The sequence below is a fragment of the Mirounga leonina genome, unplaced genomic scaffold (assembly GCF_011800145.1).
Source record: "Mirounga leonina isolate KUSES-001 unplaced genomic scaffold, KU_Mleo_1.0 Mir_154, whole genome shotgun sequence".
Taxonomy (NCBI): domain Eukaryota; kingdom Metazoa; phylum Chordata; class Mammalia; order Carnivora; family Phocidae; genus Mirounga; species Mirounga leonina.
In genome coordinates this window covers 23912375-23930332 of record NW_023270389.1, presented here as the reverse complement: position 1 = coordinate 23930332, position 17958 = coordinate 23912375, and the positions used below count along the sequence as shown (strand labels likewise).

General features: G+C 55.4%; 1 protein-coding gene across 2 annotated transcripts in view; it reads left to right on the top strand.

The window, feature by feature from the left end:
* Positions 1–17958, top strand: part of RASSF5 (Ras association domain family member 5) — a 62409-nt gene that overhangs the window by 42643 nt on the left and 1808 nt on the right. For both annotated transcript variants that reach the window (XM_035010176.1, XM_035010177.1), the window contains 3 exons: positions 15615–15725; positions 16892–17189; positions 17640–17755. In XM_035010176.1, the coding sequence (XP_034866067.1) occupies positions 15615–15725; positions 16892–17189; positions 17640–17755 (525 nt within the window). The remainder of the gene's footprint in view (positions 1–15614; positions 15726–16891; positions 17190–17639; positions 17756–17958) is intronic.

Below are 17958 nucleotides of genomic sequence, written 5' to 3'. Positions count from 1 at the left end.
CCCTGGGGGACAAGAGGACCAGATAAATTTGCCAAGAATCAGGAGCACTGAATTTCTAGGGCCAGGAGGAAGAAGGGAGCTGTAGTGGCAGAAAACCTTGAATCACAGGGCCTGTGGCTTCTATCCACGGTGCTGTCCTGACGTCCCCTCTCTCCTCTTCTCCTACCCCCACCCCACTTAGCTTAGCTTAACACTTTCCAGCCTATGGCCCCCATCCTACCTCTCTTCCTGGCTCTAGAACAAAATTTTCTGTAGCCTATTGGAGGTCTTGCATGCCCCTGAGATGGCTAAAACTTAACATGTCCAGAACCAACTCATAGTTCGGCCCATAACTGATTTCTCACTGTGTTTCTGCCCCACCCCTCTAGTCCCCGACCTTTGAAGCCTCAGGGGTCTCCCCCTCCTCCCTTCACCCAGCCTGTCTCTGTGGGTTCTGTCTCTTGTGCTGCGGATGCCAGGCTCTCCTTTCTGCTGCTCCCCCCGCCCCGCCCCGCCCTCTGTTGGGTGTTCATCATCTCTCACCTATATACTCTAGGAAGTCACCCAACTGGCTTCCATCCTGTTTCTTCACCTTTTGTGCACCCTGCTCATGACTGCCAGGGGCCTATCATTCCGGTATCGCAAAGCCCTCAGAGCCTCCCCTCCGCTTCCCGAGCGAAGCCCATCCTTGGTTCCTGTTCCTTATAGAGCATCCCAAACCCTGCAGTACCTGGCCTCAAGCAAACCGTCGTGTTTTTAACTTTCTTGTAGCACTGAGCGCTCGGGGTGAGGAGGACGGATAGATACAACTCCGCCCCAGCCGTGTTGGGCAACAGACCCTCGTTGCTCCCCTCCCCAGCCATGAAGTATTTGGATGCGGGCGGCTGGGCAGAGGGACATCCGGGAGGAAGACGCTGCAGCCACGTGGCTTTCTTAGGACGTCGCCGCAGATCCCGAGACAGGCAGCTGGAGGGCTGGCTCCCAGAATCAAGGGGTTGGGCCTGACTAGCCTGCGGGGGTGCTGGGGGCAGGCCGGCAGCCGGCGATACTGACCGGGCTGCCCCAGTCCCGGGAGGGGCGCAGGAAATTAACTCGGAAAGGCGGAGACTCCTGGAGCTGGAGGAGACTGGAGGGGTCCGTGCGGCCGGCCCTTTCCCTGTTTCCAGGCGGGCCCGCATGAGATCCATCCCAGGCAGGGGAGGGGCAGCTGTATTCATTACCTCCATCCTCCTCCAGCCCGGTGCGCAGGCCTTCCTTGTCCGGGGCGCCATGCGGCGTGAGTCCAGCTGGTTGGATCCCTGCTCCGTGGGGCGCCGCGAGCGTGGGGAGGCAGCAGCCCAGCGCTGAGTGCTTCTGACGAGACCACACAGGCAGAATCGCCGTTGCTCTCAAGCCAAAAGATTGGTGCATTCAGTGAGGTCCTGTGCCAAAGGAAGAGGGTTAGCCAAGGGCGAGGCCCCCACTCCACGTGTGTCCGACTCCAAAACACATGTTCTTTCCACTACACACATGGCACCTTGGCTGAGGCCAGAGTCAAGTTTGAAAAGCTCCAAAGGAGCTCCAGCCTCCCCCCTCAAACTCTGCTGACCTGCCCTAGGAAGCGGGGGCTCTCGTTCAGCCGGTTCCCTGGTGCTGCAATCCAGGTCGCTTTTTCCTGCTCTGGTCTGGGGAAATCCGGGCTGTCACACTCTATTACCGTTGCATCAGCCTCCAGTTGGTGAGCCCCTCATCGTCCTTCTCATCACCTGGCTGTTCCCCGGTGTGGAGAGTGGTGTTGGATGGTCCCCCCGTGCCGTGATGCGGATGGCAGGCAGGAGCTGGGTCTGCAGGGCACTGGCCTTGCCTCGGGGAGCTGGAGGCAGGTCCTGTGTTGGCAGGAACACGCGGAGAGGCAGGAGGCCTGGCTGATCTCCACAGTCACACACGGCAGGGAAAGTGTGGGTTCCTGAGGAGGGTGTGGAAGCTGGTGGGTCTGGGGTGTCTGGAGACCATTTCCACTTGCGCTCACTTCTCTGTGCACCCCAAATGCCAGCCTATCTTTCCTGTCCCTCATTTTGATGGGCTGTAATTCTCTGGACCAGGGGCCACATCTTGGTCATCGTTGTGTCCTCTGCACGTGGTAGGTGCTTGATGCATGTTTGATAAAGGAGGAGTGAGTGGGCTTGGAGCGTCCCTCCAAACAGGGAGCCCTAAGAGGTGCTGGGGCTCCCCAGAGGGCGCAGGCACAAGCTCCTCAGCACACACAGGGTGTGGAAGCTGATCTCCGGACTGTTCTAAAGGGAAGCTTGCTAAGATTCTGGATGTGGAATCAATGGATTTTTCCAGTAACTCTGAAAAGAAAAATCTCACTGAGTGAGCAGAAAATGCAAGGACAACTTTCCAAACATAGAGCAGCTCCCTCCATCCCATCTGTGATTGCTCAGCTGTTTGCCCTGGAGGATGAGGGCAGGCAGGACTGGGTCACTAAGCAACCGGGCCCTGGCACCTGCTGGCAGGAGTTGGCCTGGTCCTTCCTAAAGGGGGGGGGCTGGTGGCGGGGGGGGGAGGGGGGATCATGCCGAGGGGCCCATGTGAGGGGGCGGGAGAGCCTCCTATGACAGGTTTCTTCTGGCTGCCTTTCCGCCATGGAGAGTGGCAGGCGGAGGGGGAGGAACCAACCCACTTCTTGTTTGTTTTCATTTCCCAGTTTACTTCTGAGCAAGACCCCGGTTTGGCAATCCCAGTAGTTTGAGCATCCTCCTTTGGCCCAGGTGGAGTGGGGAGGGGGCGTGCTGCTCAGGGGACCCAGGCCCTTAAGTGAGCCCATTACCGGGCCTGGGAACCCAAGCCACGAGCCTTCACTGTGTGTGCCTCAGGAAGCATGCTTACTGCTCCAGGCCTCACTTTCTCCTTCTGGGATAATAAAGGCCATCTCAAGAAATGCAGATGGATGATGAATTTTGACGTGCGGAGGGGGGTTTCACAAATGGGGTACGTGGAAGCATAAAGCTCTGTTCACAGAACAGAGAGAAGGCAGCAGCTAGGGCTCTGCTGGGAAATGGTTAGAATGAATAATAATGGCAGTGAATCATCGGGCCTTGATGTGTGGCAGGCACTGTTCTAAGTGCTTTCCATGTGCAGACTCATTTGTGCTTTCCATCTAACTGGGGAAACTGAGGCACAGAAGCGGTTCTCGCAGTAGGAAGGGGCAGATCCAGGATTTGGGCCCAAGTCTGATGCCAGACCTCCTAGCCCCTAAGCTGTACTGCTTCTCCGAAAGCTCTTTCCAGAATTTTCCAAGTTGAAGCCCCGGCCGTGGGGCCCAAATGTGCCCACCAGCGCATCCCCACGTCGGCAGCATCCATCCGGGAGTCTCTGAGGATGGCGTACTTTGCCAGGCCATTGAGGAGTGGGAGGAAACCAAATGTCCCCACCCCTGAGCCTTTGTGACAGCAAGAGGACACACACTTGAGAAGACTCAGAGTTACCTGACAACCGACCGAGACACGTTTCAGTGTCACCAGCTGGCTCCCGGGCAGGGCGTGGGGTGGGGTTGGCCGGGCAGGTGGCACTGTGACAAGAGGCCATGTGTGGGCTGGTGAAGAGGCTCCGGCACCACCCGGCTTGCAAAGCTGAGGGCACAGGTGGGGTCTTCAGGGAGAGGGAGCCAAGAGGGACTGCACTCCTTCCCGCAGGCAGTGCAGGCCGTGCTGGGCCCTGGGTCCAGGCCCCCCCGCGCCGCTCTCCGCCGCTGAATCATCTGAATCCCCCGTGGCACTGAATGTGCTGCACTGCGGGGAGCTGCAGCCGAGCTGAAGCTGGCGCGTGGTGGGAGAGGGGGTTCCTGCAGCCAGGGCACCCGCGGCCCGGGCAGCCCAGGAGCGGCCTGTAATTAGAGCACATGAGCGGGGCTTCTAAAGCCACCCCCCTCCCGTGGCCTTGTGACACTGCTGGCTTTGGCTCTGTGCTCTCAGAGCACATGGGATTGTCCGAGAAGCTGAGGAAGCCTTCAGAGTGTTCTCGTGCGGGGAGGTTCCAGTGTGGGAGAGGGAGGATGCAGTTTGGAGGTGGGGATGCATGGCCCTGAAGGTGAGCCTGTTCCCAGCTCCCAGCTTGATGACTTTGAGAATATGCCATGGCGCTGGGGCCTGCAGAAGAAAGAAGACAGAGAGAAAGAAGTGTTTCCCCAAATCTTTCTTTTGCTGACGCATCCATGTCCCTAGGACGTATGAAGTTGGAAAGCCAGACATAGCTCCTTGACCGTGGCCAGCCATGGCCGGCTGAAGGGAGAGCGTGTGAGGCCAGTTGGGGAGTCCCTGCGCCTTGAGTCACCTAACAACTCCAGTTGCTCCAGAATGGGGGTGCCTGGGCCAGTTTGTCTCCAGGCCCCTTCTAGATCTGTGTGCCTGAGCCCCTCTCTGGAGAGTCCCCTGGGAAGCTCTAAGACGCTGTAGAGCTCCTCTGAGTTGGGCTGGGCTGTGTGGGGCAGCCCGAGGGTCCAGCTATTTCTTAGTCGTGCAGGAGAGTGGCCGGCGCCCAGACAAAGAGCCAGCCCCTGCAGGATGAGGGCCACCTTGCTCACAAGTGGGATTGACTGCTCACTTGCGTGGAAGACAGAAAGTAAGGGACACTCCCAACTGTATGGGAACCAGATGAAACTCCAGTTGCCCCTGCCCTTGGAATCCCCTTTTTTAAAATTGTGATAAAACAGACATTACACAAGTACATTGACAGTGTTGTGTGGCCAATCGCACGACCATCTCCAGAACGTTTCTGTCCCCAGCAGCCAGCAGCTCCCCATCCCCCTGTCCCCACAGCCAGCCCCATTCTACTTTCTGCCCCTGGGAATTTGACTGACTCGAGGAACCTCCTATAACTAGAATCACACAGCATCTGTCCTTTCGTGCCTGGCTTATTTCACTTAGTGTAATGTCTTCAGGGTTCATCCATGTAGCGTGTGCCATAATTTCCTTCCTTTTTATGGATGAATAATATCCCATGGCCTGTCCACACCACACTTTGTTTATCTATCCATCCGTCAGTGGGTTGCTTCCGTCTTTTGGTTTTAGTGAGGAAAGCTGCTGTCAGCAGGAGTGTGCAAATATCTGTTTGAGTCTTCGTTCTTACTTCTTGTAGGTATCAACCCAGAGGTAGCCTTGCTGGATAATCTGGTGGTTCTTTCCATTTAATCTTTCGAGGACTTGCCAGTCCGTTTACCAGGTGGCTTCACCATTTCACGTTCCCACCAGCAATGCCCAGGGTTCCAGTTTTCTCCACGATCTTGCCAATGCCTGCTATTTTCTTGGTTTTTGATGATGGCCATCCTAATGAGTACGAGGTGGCGTCTCATTGTGGTTTTGATTTGCGTTTCCCTAATGATGAGTGATGTTGAGCCTCTTTTCCTGTGCTTATTGGCCATCTGTTTGTCTTTGGAGAAATGTCTATTCCAGTCTTTTGTCCATTTTTAAAATTGGGTCTTTTTGTTGTTGTTGTTGTTGTTTTTGGGTTGCTGGGGTTCTTTATATATTCTGGATAGTGATCCTTTGTCAGACATATGATTTACAGTGCAATCCTCTTTAAATTGTTTCTGAAAGAGGAGCATCCAGGCTCCAGACTGACTGGACCCCGGGACGGGGTCTTGGGACTCACTCTGTCACCCTGCCCACCGTCATCCCTGACTCACTCCACAGTGCTCTGTCGATAGGTACCATGGACCAGGAACCCTATAGGAGCCGTATACAATTCTAGAACCTCTTGATCTCCCTATATTTGTTTTGGGGTTTTGTGTGCATGCGTATAAGCATGTGCACATACGTATGTCTTATTACTTCTTTGTGTTTCCTTCAGTTCATTAGGCAGATGTTTAATGAGTCCCTCCTGTCTGCCAGGCACCGTTCTGGGAGCTGCATCAGTGATGGGGCAGTCCCTGTCCTCGGGGAGCTTGCATTCTGTCATCAAGCTGATCAGCATGTGTGTAATGTGCGCTGATCGGCAGAGACAGCCAGGGCCACTGTGTCCAGCCACAGCTAGTCTGCAGGGGAAGGGGGCCCAGGGAGAGTGTCAGGGAGCCCCCCAGGGCAGAGTGCACGTGCAGCTTTGTAGAGGGCAGAAGAGCAAGCGGTGTCTCTGGGGCCCACGGTTGAGAGGGTTAGAGTCCACCTAGGCCTGCAAGGGGGTCCCTGGGACTAGGGTAAGCAAATACGCTGGTTTGCCCAGGACTGTCCTGATTCTAGCACTGAAAGTTCTGCACCCCAAGAAAACTCTCAGTCCCTGGTCACCCTACCTGGGACTCAGGAGTTGAGACCCCTGCTGACTTATCCACGAGGCATAGTGGTGTGTGATGTCAGAAGGGCCCACAAAAATGTTTTAATTGATCTTAAGATCGGGGGGAAGAAATTAACTTTTAGGTTGAAGAATGTGCTTTCTTATCTGATATTAATACATTTTTCTTTATATCAATGCTATCCTAAAATAGCATTGATATAAAGCTATTATATCATGCTATTATAAAATAGCATTTCCCATCTTTTTTTTTTTTTTGGAGGAAGAGGGCCCCTCGGCCCCGAAGACAAAAGTGCTTAGGACGCACAGAGTCATAACGTGGCTCTGGCTGACGGGCCCGTGAGAGATCGAGGTGAAGGCAAGAGGACTCCCATGTTGAGTCAGCCCCACCAACCAGCCTTTCTCTGCCCCACCAGACAGCTGACTACGGATGATGATGCTGGCCACAATGACAGTTCACTAGCCACTGTTTATTGAGTGCTTGCTGTGTACGTGAAGTGTGCTAAGCACTTCCAGATGTGCAATCTCGTTTCATCTCTGCGACCAATGTGTCAAGAAGGCCTTGTTGTCTGTGCTTCACAGACAAATCCGAGTCTCGGGGAGACCGCCTGCACAGACCGAGGGCACGCAGCTGTGCAGGGCTGTGTCGTCTAGGGGTGAGGAACAGGGACGCTGGGTAATAACATACCAATCTCACTGAGTCCTTTCAGGGACTAAATGGGATTGTGACTTGGGAGGCCCCGGCCTGTTGGCGATTTTTGTCACGATCATGAGGCCGCAGATCCAAGGCCCCAGGGCTCTCTCGGCCTCCTGCAGGTGGCTGGTGTTCTCCACCCCGGACTCACCGCAGATGACCTGTCCCTGCTTGTAGACTGAGATGGCCGCCTGCGAGAGGGAGGGACACTGTGCTCAGGCTCCATGCTGGCCCCCTGGGGAGCCCGCCGGCGCGGCCCTCATCGGGTCCCCACACGCCGAGCCGCGCTGTCTGGTGCTTCCTCTTGGGGCCCGCACCTCTGCCTTCCCTCTGCAGGTGGCCTGCGCTCTCCCAAGGACAGGGACCGCGGCCCGCCGGTTTCCTGTACCAAGGTGACTTTCACAGCCCTCACCCCGTGGGCAACTCAATCAGTTACTGTTGACTGACTGTCTGCATTGACCATCTGCTCTAGGTTTTCGTCTTCGGTCTCTTTCCAGTTTCTCAAATCCCACCCCCTTCTTACTCCCTGCTCCTCTGCATCCCCCCATCAGAGCAGCTCAAATCCCAAATCCCGCATGGTTATGCTTATACGGATGGCTCCCTGCTGAAACTTCCTTCCTTCCTTCCTCTGCTGGGAACAGCCTACTGGAGAACACACTTGAGGAGTTTCCAACCCTTTTATTTCTGGGATGTTGGACAGAGCCAGAGAGGGTTCTGGGAGAATCAAGCCCTTCACGGTCCAGGGTGTGGCTGGGGCGGCCATTCCAGAACATGGGCCCTCCAGGACCTGGGAGGGGGCCCTGTGGTGAGGCCCATGGGGCTTCCTCTTTCCCATCTGCTCGAGGCTGTCACCAAGGGACCAGTGAGCCTTGAATGTGGTCTGGGCGTTGAGCAGGGCGTTCTGAACCCAGCCCAGACAGAGGGGTGTCTGCCCCTTTCCCTCAGGGGTCCCTATTTAGGACGGGCATGAGAGAAACATGAGGTGTTTGGGGCCCGCGCCGCTCTAGGGGAGCAGGGTGGCCTGGAAGGTGTCTGCGGATGGTCCTTCTCACGCAGTCCAGCCTGAGGCTCTCCCCGCTGACATAGGCCTGGGGGTGCTCTCCGCCCAAGGGGCAGAAGAATGGCTGCTGACAGATTTGCTAAGAGCTGAGAAAGAGGAAATGCGGCAAAGGCTCATGGAGACGGGCTTCCGGGGTAGTTTTTGTTTTCTTTTCTTGAGTGGTGTGAGTTAGGAAGGTGTGGGCCTCCTTGAGCCTTGCTGACGGACGAGTAGAGAAAGCAAGCGGCCAGTACTGAGACCAGTCACGCCGTAGAGGTTAGAAACGTCTGGATACTGTCTCAGGCCAGTTCTTACCCCTGCGATTTGGGCAAGCCCGGCCATCCTCCGAGGGGCCCCACCCCCACCCCCAATTCTCTGAAATAGAAGAGGAAGCAGTGATGAAAGAAACCACCCCCTCCTCGAGGTAAACTCGTAGAGCTGCAGAGGTGTCTCACTTCATGATTTCACAGAGGAGGACACTGAGACCCTCGGAGGGGAGGTGACTTGCTGGTGGAGGTCACGGGTCATGGTGGTCTTGCATTCGTTCTGACCAGGAAACTGCAAAGAGCTGAGCAGGGCTGGCCGCCAGGCAGAGCCGGCAGTCCGTGCAGCCCGGGCCTTCGCATCAGCCCCTTGGGGTGCGGGTCCGTGGGAGGTGCTCCTGGACCTGACTGCAGTCCATGGCAGGGCTCGGGGCTGGGCGCCACCCAGGCCACCCCACCCTGTCCCGGTCACCTCCTTGGAGGTCAGGGAGAGCTCGACGGAGCCTCGCAGCAGGTACCAAAGCAGCACAGTCATCAGCCATCACGTCTGTCTCCCTCCAGGGAACATCTAATTGGGAAGATGAGACTAACACGTGTGAAATAATAATTAAACCATAAAAGGCCGCGTACAGTTAGACCCAAATGCAGCCACACAGGCTGTGAAGGCACCTCCAGGGCCCTTGGAGTGCTGGATGCCGAGGCCCATGGCGTGTAGTAATTGGCAGCTTGGCCACGACAGGACTCTGAGGCGTCGGGGCCCCGGGGCTGGGGTTTGGGAGTCAGTCCCCGAGCCAGGGAGTGAGCCTGGCCGTCCGCCTGCCTCCCTTGCTCCGCCGGCGTGTTGCCTCCCCGCAGGAGCCGGGAGGAGAGCAAGCCCAACCCCAGTGAAGCCACGAAGCCTTTGCCTGCTTGTGGCCAAAGTGCCCATGAAGTGAGAGCCAAGTACAAAAGGCCGGTGTGCCGGGGGAGGACGCAGCTCTCAACAGGAGTATCGTTCAGGAGGAAGGCGGCGCCCAGCACAAACCTCTATATTAAGCTTTCTCCGTTTGGGAATTAAAACGGCAGGGATCTCCTAAATTAGGAGAGCAGAGAACGAGGAGAATGCCGTGGGCCGGGGAACTTTCATTCAGGACGCTGAGGAGACGGCGCTAGGGGAGAGGCGGGCTCCGTATCCTGAGCGGGACAAACGGCCCGCGGGGTAGTGCAGAGGGGGGACGCGCCAGATGCCCTAAGTAAAGTTTTACTGAAACACAGCCACGCTCATCCGTGGCCGCTCTGAGCTACGACGGCGGGGTTGCGTAGTTGCAGGGAAGACCGTATGGCTAGCAAAGCCTCGAATATTTACCCCCTGGCCCTTGACAGAAGAAGTGTGCCAGCTGCTAGTGCAGAGAGAGGAATGAACACACTCCATGGCACGCTGGCCAACCCTGATGAAGTGCTCAAGGAGAGTGGGAAGTGGGCTTGGCTCCCAGGGGTAGGGCTTCGGAGGCCCGGGAGGATAGGAACAGTATGTGCCTTTGGGTGGGTTTGATCAGGTCCACAATGTGTTTGCAGCCGTGATCTCATCTGGTCTTACCTTTGCATGCATCCTATTAGGCAGTGAAGGATCTGTATTTCAAATCGATAGATGAAACTGAGGACAGAGACCGAGGCTTAAAGAGGTTATTGGATTTCCTCAAGATCACTTAGTTAGTAATGGGGGTCAGAGCCCAACTACATGCATAAGCATAAGTTCATCCCGCAGGCTTTTCTTGAGCCTCTGCTTGTTCCCAGCTGCAACTAGGCTCTGGGATGCCGTGACAGGTAAGGGAGGAGTAGGTACTTCTCTCACAGAACTCAGTCTGCACTGAAATCCAAGGCTCACTGCACTGCAATTCCTAGGAAAAAGTAAGGTCTTTCTCTCCCCCAACCCCTTGTAGGCAATGGGGAGACATTGAAGGTTCTTGAGCAAGTATCTATTATCTGCTTCATGCTCGGTGCCAGTAGGCATAAGAAGAAATAGAAGTATGGTATAAGTCATTAAGAAAATTCACTCTAGGGCGCCTGGGTGGCTCAGTTGGTTAGGCAACTGCCTTCGGCTCAGGTCATGATCCTGGAGTCCCTGGATCGAGTCCCGCATCGAGTCCTGCATCGGGCTCCCTGCTCGGCAGGGAGTCTGCTTCTCCCTCTGGCCCTCCCCCCTCTCATGTGCTCTCTCTCATTCTCTCTCTCTCAAATAAATAAATAAAATCTTAAAAAAAAAAAAAAAAGAAAAGAAAATTCACTCTAGTTGGGAAGACAACTCAAGATAGGTAGTTTACTTGGAGGTTAATATAAGTGGAGGCATATTTAAGCGCCAGACAGTATAGTGCTAGCTTTAAATGTGGGTTAGCTTTAACCTTGCTGGGGCTCAGTTTCTTCATCTGTGAAATGGGAATTCGCATGAATTTGTGGTGAGGATGACATGAACTGATACAGATCATCACCATCGTTCAAGGCAGGAGTGGCCAGAGAGGCCTGGACAGAGTGAAGGACCTCAGGTGGACCGACGGAAGCAATACGATGAAAGCATTGTGAAGGAAGAAGAGGCTGAGAAGTTGAAGAAGAGGGAGAGTAAAATTTTTAGCAAGAGTGAGGTTTGTGTGATTCAGGTCAAAAGAAAATGGGCATGAAGTTATCTGATGTGTCAGAGTGTGTCTGATGCTCCTGAGCCTGCTCCTCACCCTGGGGCCCCCCTCATTGCTGGGGCTTTTGGAGGCTGCTCTGTGTCCACCTGGGGATACTAGAAACCACAGGACTCATTCAGAGCATCTTCTTCCACCGTGACCAAAATTAAGACCTGTGTCATTGGTTAGAATGCAGAATTCACCGATGTTTGGGTTTCTGCTTAAAGTAAAATTCAACTTGGGGTAGATCTGCTCTGAGGTAGGCCCCAGAGCACAGGGGATGATCCTTTTAATTTTGTTGTTGAGGATATATATTTTTTTAAGTTAAGGACTTAAGTTTTAAGTTAGGACTCCTGGCACCCAGCCTCTTCACGTAGCTGTACCCTCATACCCTTGAGCACTGAGAGGCAACACAGCCCCTTCCATGGCTCAGGATATGGGAGCACAAACCTATTTTTCACCAGCACTGTGGCTGTGCCGGCTGCATTGGGAGCAGCTAAAGCATCTGCCTCCAGTGCCAGGGGCTGAGTCGGAGCAGACGCATGCCATGCTGCCCCGAGACGCACTGACCCCCTGCGAGAGACACCTCGGCGGCCCGTGTCGAAATATGTGAAATCCTAACAGAGTCAGGTCCCCCTTCTGTCTCCATCTTGCACCACCCCGGGGAGACAAAACTCTATCTGCCTGGTTTCTAGCTTCGTACCCGTGGGGGGAAACCAATCTTTCACTTTGAGGACTTGAAAATCGGACAGGTGAATAAAAATGGAGGTCTTTGCCTTACCCCGTGAAGACTCCTATATTATTGATCTTGTTCACACAGCAGATACTTGCCTTTTAGGTAAATCTTTGGGGCAGTGAATATCTGTGGGTGCCAGAGCGTTAATTGTGCTGCTGGGTGGGGACCCTTGGTGTCTGAAATTGCCCACAAGGGGTCTATGCCAGTTCTCCTCAAACATTGCTGCCCGTTAGAATTACCTGGGAGAGTAAAAAATCCCGATGCCTAGGCTGTACCCCACACCATACATCAGAATCTCCAAGATGGAGCCCAAGCAGGGTTTCTAGAGATCCGCTAGATGATTCTGTGTGTAGCCGAGTTTAAGAACCACTGGCCTAGATTCTGTACCCTCCCTGGGAGGGGAAAGGATCCGTGGGCTCTCGCGACTGTGGCTCGCTGGCTGATTGGCTGGCCTACTTCGGCAGGTGATTCATTCAATCCGTGGGTCAGAGCTTGTCTGCCAGATGGGGTGGGCAGGAGCCATACCAGCCCTGGGGGCCGACCTTCCAGCCTGGGGGTGCTCCACATGCTGGCCACACAGGGCTCGGGGCACTCCCGGATGGGGTGGTGAGATCAGGATGGTCATCTTCTGCGTCAGTCCGGGAAGGGGTGGCCTCAGATGCTTGCGTCACTTCCCCAGGTTTGTGGTGGGCAAGGGGGAGGAATAGATGGGCTATCTGCTGAAGAGAAGGGGAACAGGAAGAAGAAACCTTTACTTACAGCAGCTGTGACTTGCTGTACCCAGTCCCAGGCCTGGAATAACTGACTTTTGAAAGCCATGAACCAGCTGCCTTTTCTTACAGGGCAATGGCTGTAGCTCACTTGGAAACTATGAGAGGAGATCTTCCAGGAGCTTCTAGAGTTTCCTTTCCATTATTTAACTCTTTTTTGGGTAGGTGAATATGAGAAAGCTGTCAGCTCCTGAGGAGGGGACAGCCCGTGTGCTTCAGAGATGGGTAGAGTGGAGCCCAGGATAGGAACCAGATAAGTGGTCTTTCTGACTGGCAGCTCCCACGGTTGAGCCGTGGCCGGGTACATCTGGTCCCATAGAGGTGGTCCAGTTTGGGGGGCGGTTTCCGGGGAGGTCCGTGTCTCTGGGAACTAGCTGTGGGAAGGGACCGGGAGTGAGGAGCTCCATGTGAGGATCTCCGGATTGATGCATCGCCGGTGAATGAAGACACTTTCTGAGGTTCACGGCGGTTGTTGCTTACCTCGGGCCTAAAGGAGGTGCCCTGGGGTGTGCTTCCCCTTGGGTGCTCTTGGATGGAGTCGCGGTCCAGTTCCAGAGCCCGAGTGGCCATGCAGGAAAGGGTGGCTCCCGCGTGCTGGCAGCCGTGTCCCACTGGAGAGATTGGAAGGCCCTCCTCGCCATCTTTGCAGGGGACATGGTGCCCCTGGGTCCTGAGTCCTCTGGGGCCTGGCCCACTGATCCGATTCACCTTGGAAGAATGTTTCACAGGGCCCATAATTTCTGGGCCTCGGTCTGACAGCTGCACACCCCAGCCCTCATGGAATGGCACGGAATTTCAGTGACCATTATGGGAGTGGCAGAAGCGACCGTCCTAGAGTTGTCATGTGGTGAATTGAGAAGAACATGGGCTCCAGACATGGACGCACTGTGTTCCAGGCTCCACTCAGATGCTTACTAGCAGTGGCTGCACAAGCGTGCTCTGTAACCTTCTCTAGCCCTGTGATCTGTGAAATGGGAGTGGTATGAGAGAGGGTATGAGAAAGGATGGAGCACAGGGCTGGTACCGGCAGGATCCCTGAGGAAGAGGATGGGGGGGAGGGGCAGCCAGACCAAGGGAAGATGCAGTGATGGAAAAGGGGTGTCGGCTCATCTCCATGTAGAGGGGTGATGGGGGACGGGGGGAGGCCACACCAGCTCCCGTGGCAGCCACAGAACCTGACATGTTATCAGCTCTGTCAGGTTGGAAAGTGGGAGGAGGAAGGGCGGGCATCCTGCTGAGTGTGCCCTATGTCTGGGGACGGCTTGCTGAAGGGAGGACTGCAGGGACAGACTCCGGTAGGGGGTCCTCTTGTGTTCCACCGGGTGCTGTTGCCGTGACAGGGCCGCTGGGAAATCTGCCAGCCAAACCACACTCCTGCAGGAGGGTGCTGGGTGGTGGCAGGGAGGCAGCGGGGAGAACACAGGGGCCCTGCCTCTCTGGGCCTCAGTTTCCTCATTTGCCAAAGGAGAATCCTGACCCGCCCCAAGTCTGCTCAATTTCTAAAATCAGGTGAATTCTGGGTGGCTTTTTACCAACTTACTTGTTTTCCCAAACCATGGCTCCCGCTGCACACGGGCAGCATGAAGACCGCATCCGGAGGGTGGGCGGCGGTGAAGTGGAGAGAAATGCAGGGAATTGATTGAGGGACAGAGTTGCTTAGACCCCAGAATTCACCCCCACAGTGTGAAAACCTATGACCTCCATCTCGTTCCTCAGCGTTGTTCTTCCCTTATCCTTCCTTGGCGGTGGGGAGCGGGGGCGGGGGGGTGGGCAGCAGGGGAACCCCTGGGAAGAACACAGCAGAACAGCCCTGGGATTTCCTTGTAGGTCTGCACCTACCAACTCAAGTTACTGAGCTCCTCTGAGCCCTGGTTGTCTCACCTGAAAATGTAGGTAATAATCTCCATCTCACAGAGTTTAGGTTTGTGAGGATTAAAAGAGACAGTGCTTGCCGGGTTCTTGGTACAGAGGAGGTGCTAAGTAGATGTTGGTTGTCCCCATGCCCCAGGAGAGGAGGCTGATTCTCTCAATTATTGTAGAAGAACAGCCCCCTGTCCCCTTCCGGTTCACTCGTTCATTTGACAAATATATATGGTTGACCCCTGAGCAACTTAGGGGTTGGGGGTGCTGCCCCCCAGCACAGTCAAAAATCTGAGTATAACTTTTGACAGCCCCTAAACGTAACCACTAATAGTCTGCTGTTGCCCAGAAGCCTTACCAATAACATGAACAGTCTATTAATACAATTTTGCATGTTATATGTATTACACACTGCATTCTTACACTAAAGTAAACTAGAGAAAAGAAAATGTTATTAAGAAAATCATAAGGAGGGGCACCTGGATGGCTCAGTCAGTTGAGCGTCCAACTCTTAATTTCGGCTCAGGTCATGATCTCGGGGCTGTGGGATTGAGCCCTGAGTTGGCTAGCGGGGAGTCTGCTTGAAGATTCTCTCCCTCTGCCCCTTCCCCTCTCGTGCTCAACCTCTCTCTCTCTCAGATAAATAAATAAGTAATTAAGTAAATAAATAAATAAAATCTTAAAAAATCATAAGGAAGAGAAAATAACATTTATAGCACTGGACTGTATTTATATATAAAAAAATTCCTGTATAAGTGGATTCACGCAGTTCAAACCTGTGTTGTTCAAGGAGCAACTGAACTTCTTATGTGCGAAGTACTGTGGCCGGTGATGTAGGGCCTGGGCTGATGCTCATGTGCCCTTGGTCCCCTGGATCTGGGTGAATTGCTGTCGTTCCCATCAGCATATGCTGGGACCGTGTGTATATTCCTGTCTCTCCGGCTCTCGTTGCTTCCTCCGGGAGACGGTGCCTTGCATTTCTCTGCAGCTCCCATAGCATCTCAATGCAGTCTTTTCCCTAGTAACCCTCAGTAAGCAAATGCTGTTCTGCTGATGCACCGAATTTGTCGTCCGTGCCGTGTGCTGGGCACGTTCATATTAGTCTCGCAGCAAGCCCGAGGGGTAGGCATTGGTCCCATTTCACAGGTGAGGAGACTTAGATTTCAGTTACTTCCCCGGAGCTGGCCGGCTACCCAGTGGCACCACTGGGATTTATCTCTGATTGTTCTCACCCTGCGCCCGTGAGATTAGTTTTCACCGCGCGGGACTGGTGCTCCCTTATTCGAGGTCTTTGGGAGGGTCTGGTCCTCCCCTTTCTCATCCGGAGAACCACTGCGCACCCACTCTCACTTCTGTGTCTGTTCCAGAATGTCTGTAAACCCGCCGAGGAGACGCAGCGGCCGCCCACACTGCAGGAGATCAAGCAGAAGATTGACAGCTACAACACCCAGGAGAACAACTGCCTGGGCATGAAGCTGGTGCGTCCGGGGAGGGGGGGGGGTGTTGGAGGGCTGCCCGCCCCCACCCGGCCCCGCCCTCGCCCTCGCCCTCGCCAGCCCCCACCCGGCCCCGGCACCCGCCCACCGCCCCCGGCCGCCGGCCGCCGCCCCTTCCACTGGGGGCTCCTGTGCTCTCCCTCTGGATTCCGGGGAGGCCCCTCGGAGGCCCCTCCCCTTTCTTCAGGCCTCGGGAGGCCTCGGGGCTTGTGCGAGGCCGTCAGGGACCCCCGCGGGCTGCGGGGAAACAGAATGGGCTTTAGAGTAAGATCCAGGTCAGTCGCTGGCTCGTCCCCTGTTTCGCTTTGGGAAACCTTCGAGCTTCGGCGTAAAATAGAGATACCAGTGCCCATTTGTCGGAGCTCTTGTGGGAATTAAGTACCGTACAAAGACCTCAAGAACTGGTATTGCTTGGCCCCCAGGAAGGCCTCACGAGGGGAGTTCGCAGCTCCTGTCCTCTCCCTCTTGGTTGGTGCACTTCTACCGCCTGCGTCTGGGGAAGCTTCCCGAGACTGCAGAGCTCCGAGGGGAGGCTCGCAAAGGCCATCTGCAGTGGGAAGGGGCGAAGGTAGAAGAACCCTGCCCCCTGCTGGTGGCTGCTGGCTCTGGGGCTTCAGCCAGATGGAGCGCTAGAAAATCCAGTCTCCCACGGTCCTGGGCTTAAGTCTTGCAGGCTGCCCCGTTTTGGGAAGAAATGCAGGAGGAAATGCAGTGGGCTGGTTTTGCGAGGACCTCATTACAGAGCCTTCCTGCTCCTCCCTGGTTTGGAGGGACAAACTAGAGAGGCCACTCCAGACCCTGCCTCCTAGGAGCGGGGACTCAGCAAAGGCAGGGCACTGGGGCAGGAAGCCTGAGCCCTGGGAGGGAGAGCCAGAGCAGCTCCTCCTGTTCTCTCGGGTTGCTGGATACTGCAAGCCTTCTCCTGGCCCAATGCGGGGCGGGCAGGGGGACATCGTCTCTGCCCTCTGGCACCTGCAGGTCTGCAGACACAGGAAGGAACTCGGGGCGGGAGGGGAGGGCCTGCCTGGGATGGCACTATTTGGAAAGGCCTCTGCACCCCCCCCCCCAACCTGGTGCAGTGACTCAGAGTGGCAGATGGGATCATGCAAGATAGACGTGAGCGGACCCATATGACATCCCCTCCGCAGAGTGAAGATGGTACCTACACGGGTTTCATCAAAGTGCATTTGAAGCTCCGGCGGCCGGTGACGGTGCCTGCTGGGATCCGGCCCCAGTCCATCTATGATGCCATCAAGGAAGTGAACCTGGCGGCCACCACCGACAAGCGGACATCCTTCTACCTGCCCCTCGATGCCATCAAGCAGCTACACATCAGCAGCACCACCACGGTCAGCGAGGTCATCCAGGGGCTGCTCAAGAAGTTCATGGTTGTGGACAATCCCCAGAAGTTTGCACTTTTTAAGCGGATACACAAGGACGGGCAAGGTATGCGAGGGCAAGCTCCCCGTCAGAGACCACCTCTCCCGCTAAACCCCTGCCAGACTTGGGAGGGGAGGGCTGGGCTTCCCCGGGGCGCCGCCGCCCAGCCACGTGGCAGAGAGCTGACTGGTAAGCTCATGCCTGCTCCCCGCGCCCCCCACTTTATATGTGACTGCAGGAAACCACAATGTGGGCTCCCACTTCCTAATCTGTGGCATGGGAGAGAAACCACCCACCATTCCTAATCTTTTGGGGAGGGTGATGTGAATGGAAACATGCGTCAAACTCTGGGCAGACACTGAAGATAAAAGGTCATCATGCCCTATTCATGTCATTAGATTCATTTCATTAGGCTGAAAGGATGGCTCCTTCCCGTTATGGCCACCCCTTGTCTGCATTTCCATCCCTGCCCCTCTTTTCTGAGATGTGCCTCCAGCCCCCTCTCTTGGTTTGCAGTGTTCTTCCAGAAACTCTCTATTGCTGATTGCCCTCTCTACCTGCGCTTGCTCGCCGGGCCTGACAATGACGTCCTCAGCTTCGTGCTCAAGGAGAATGAAACCGGAGAGGTGGAGGTAGGTCTGGACCCCTTTGCTCGGTGCCTGAACCCAGCCCTCAGGGCACCCTGGCTGGGTGCAGGTGGGCATTGTCCTCACTGCCAGCATAGGCGGGGGCCACGCGGCAGTAGCCAAAGCAGCTGGGAAAATGGCCTGGGAAAGTTGAGGCCCGGGGAAGTGCTGGGCCGCAGAGGTTTCGCGTCTAAAGCCAGGATTGTCAG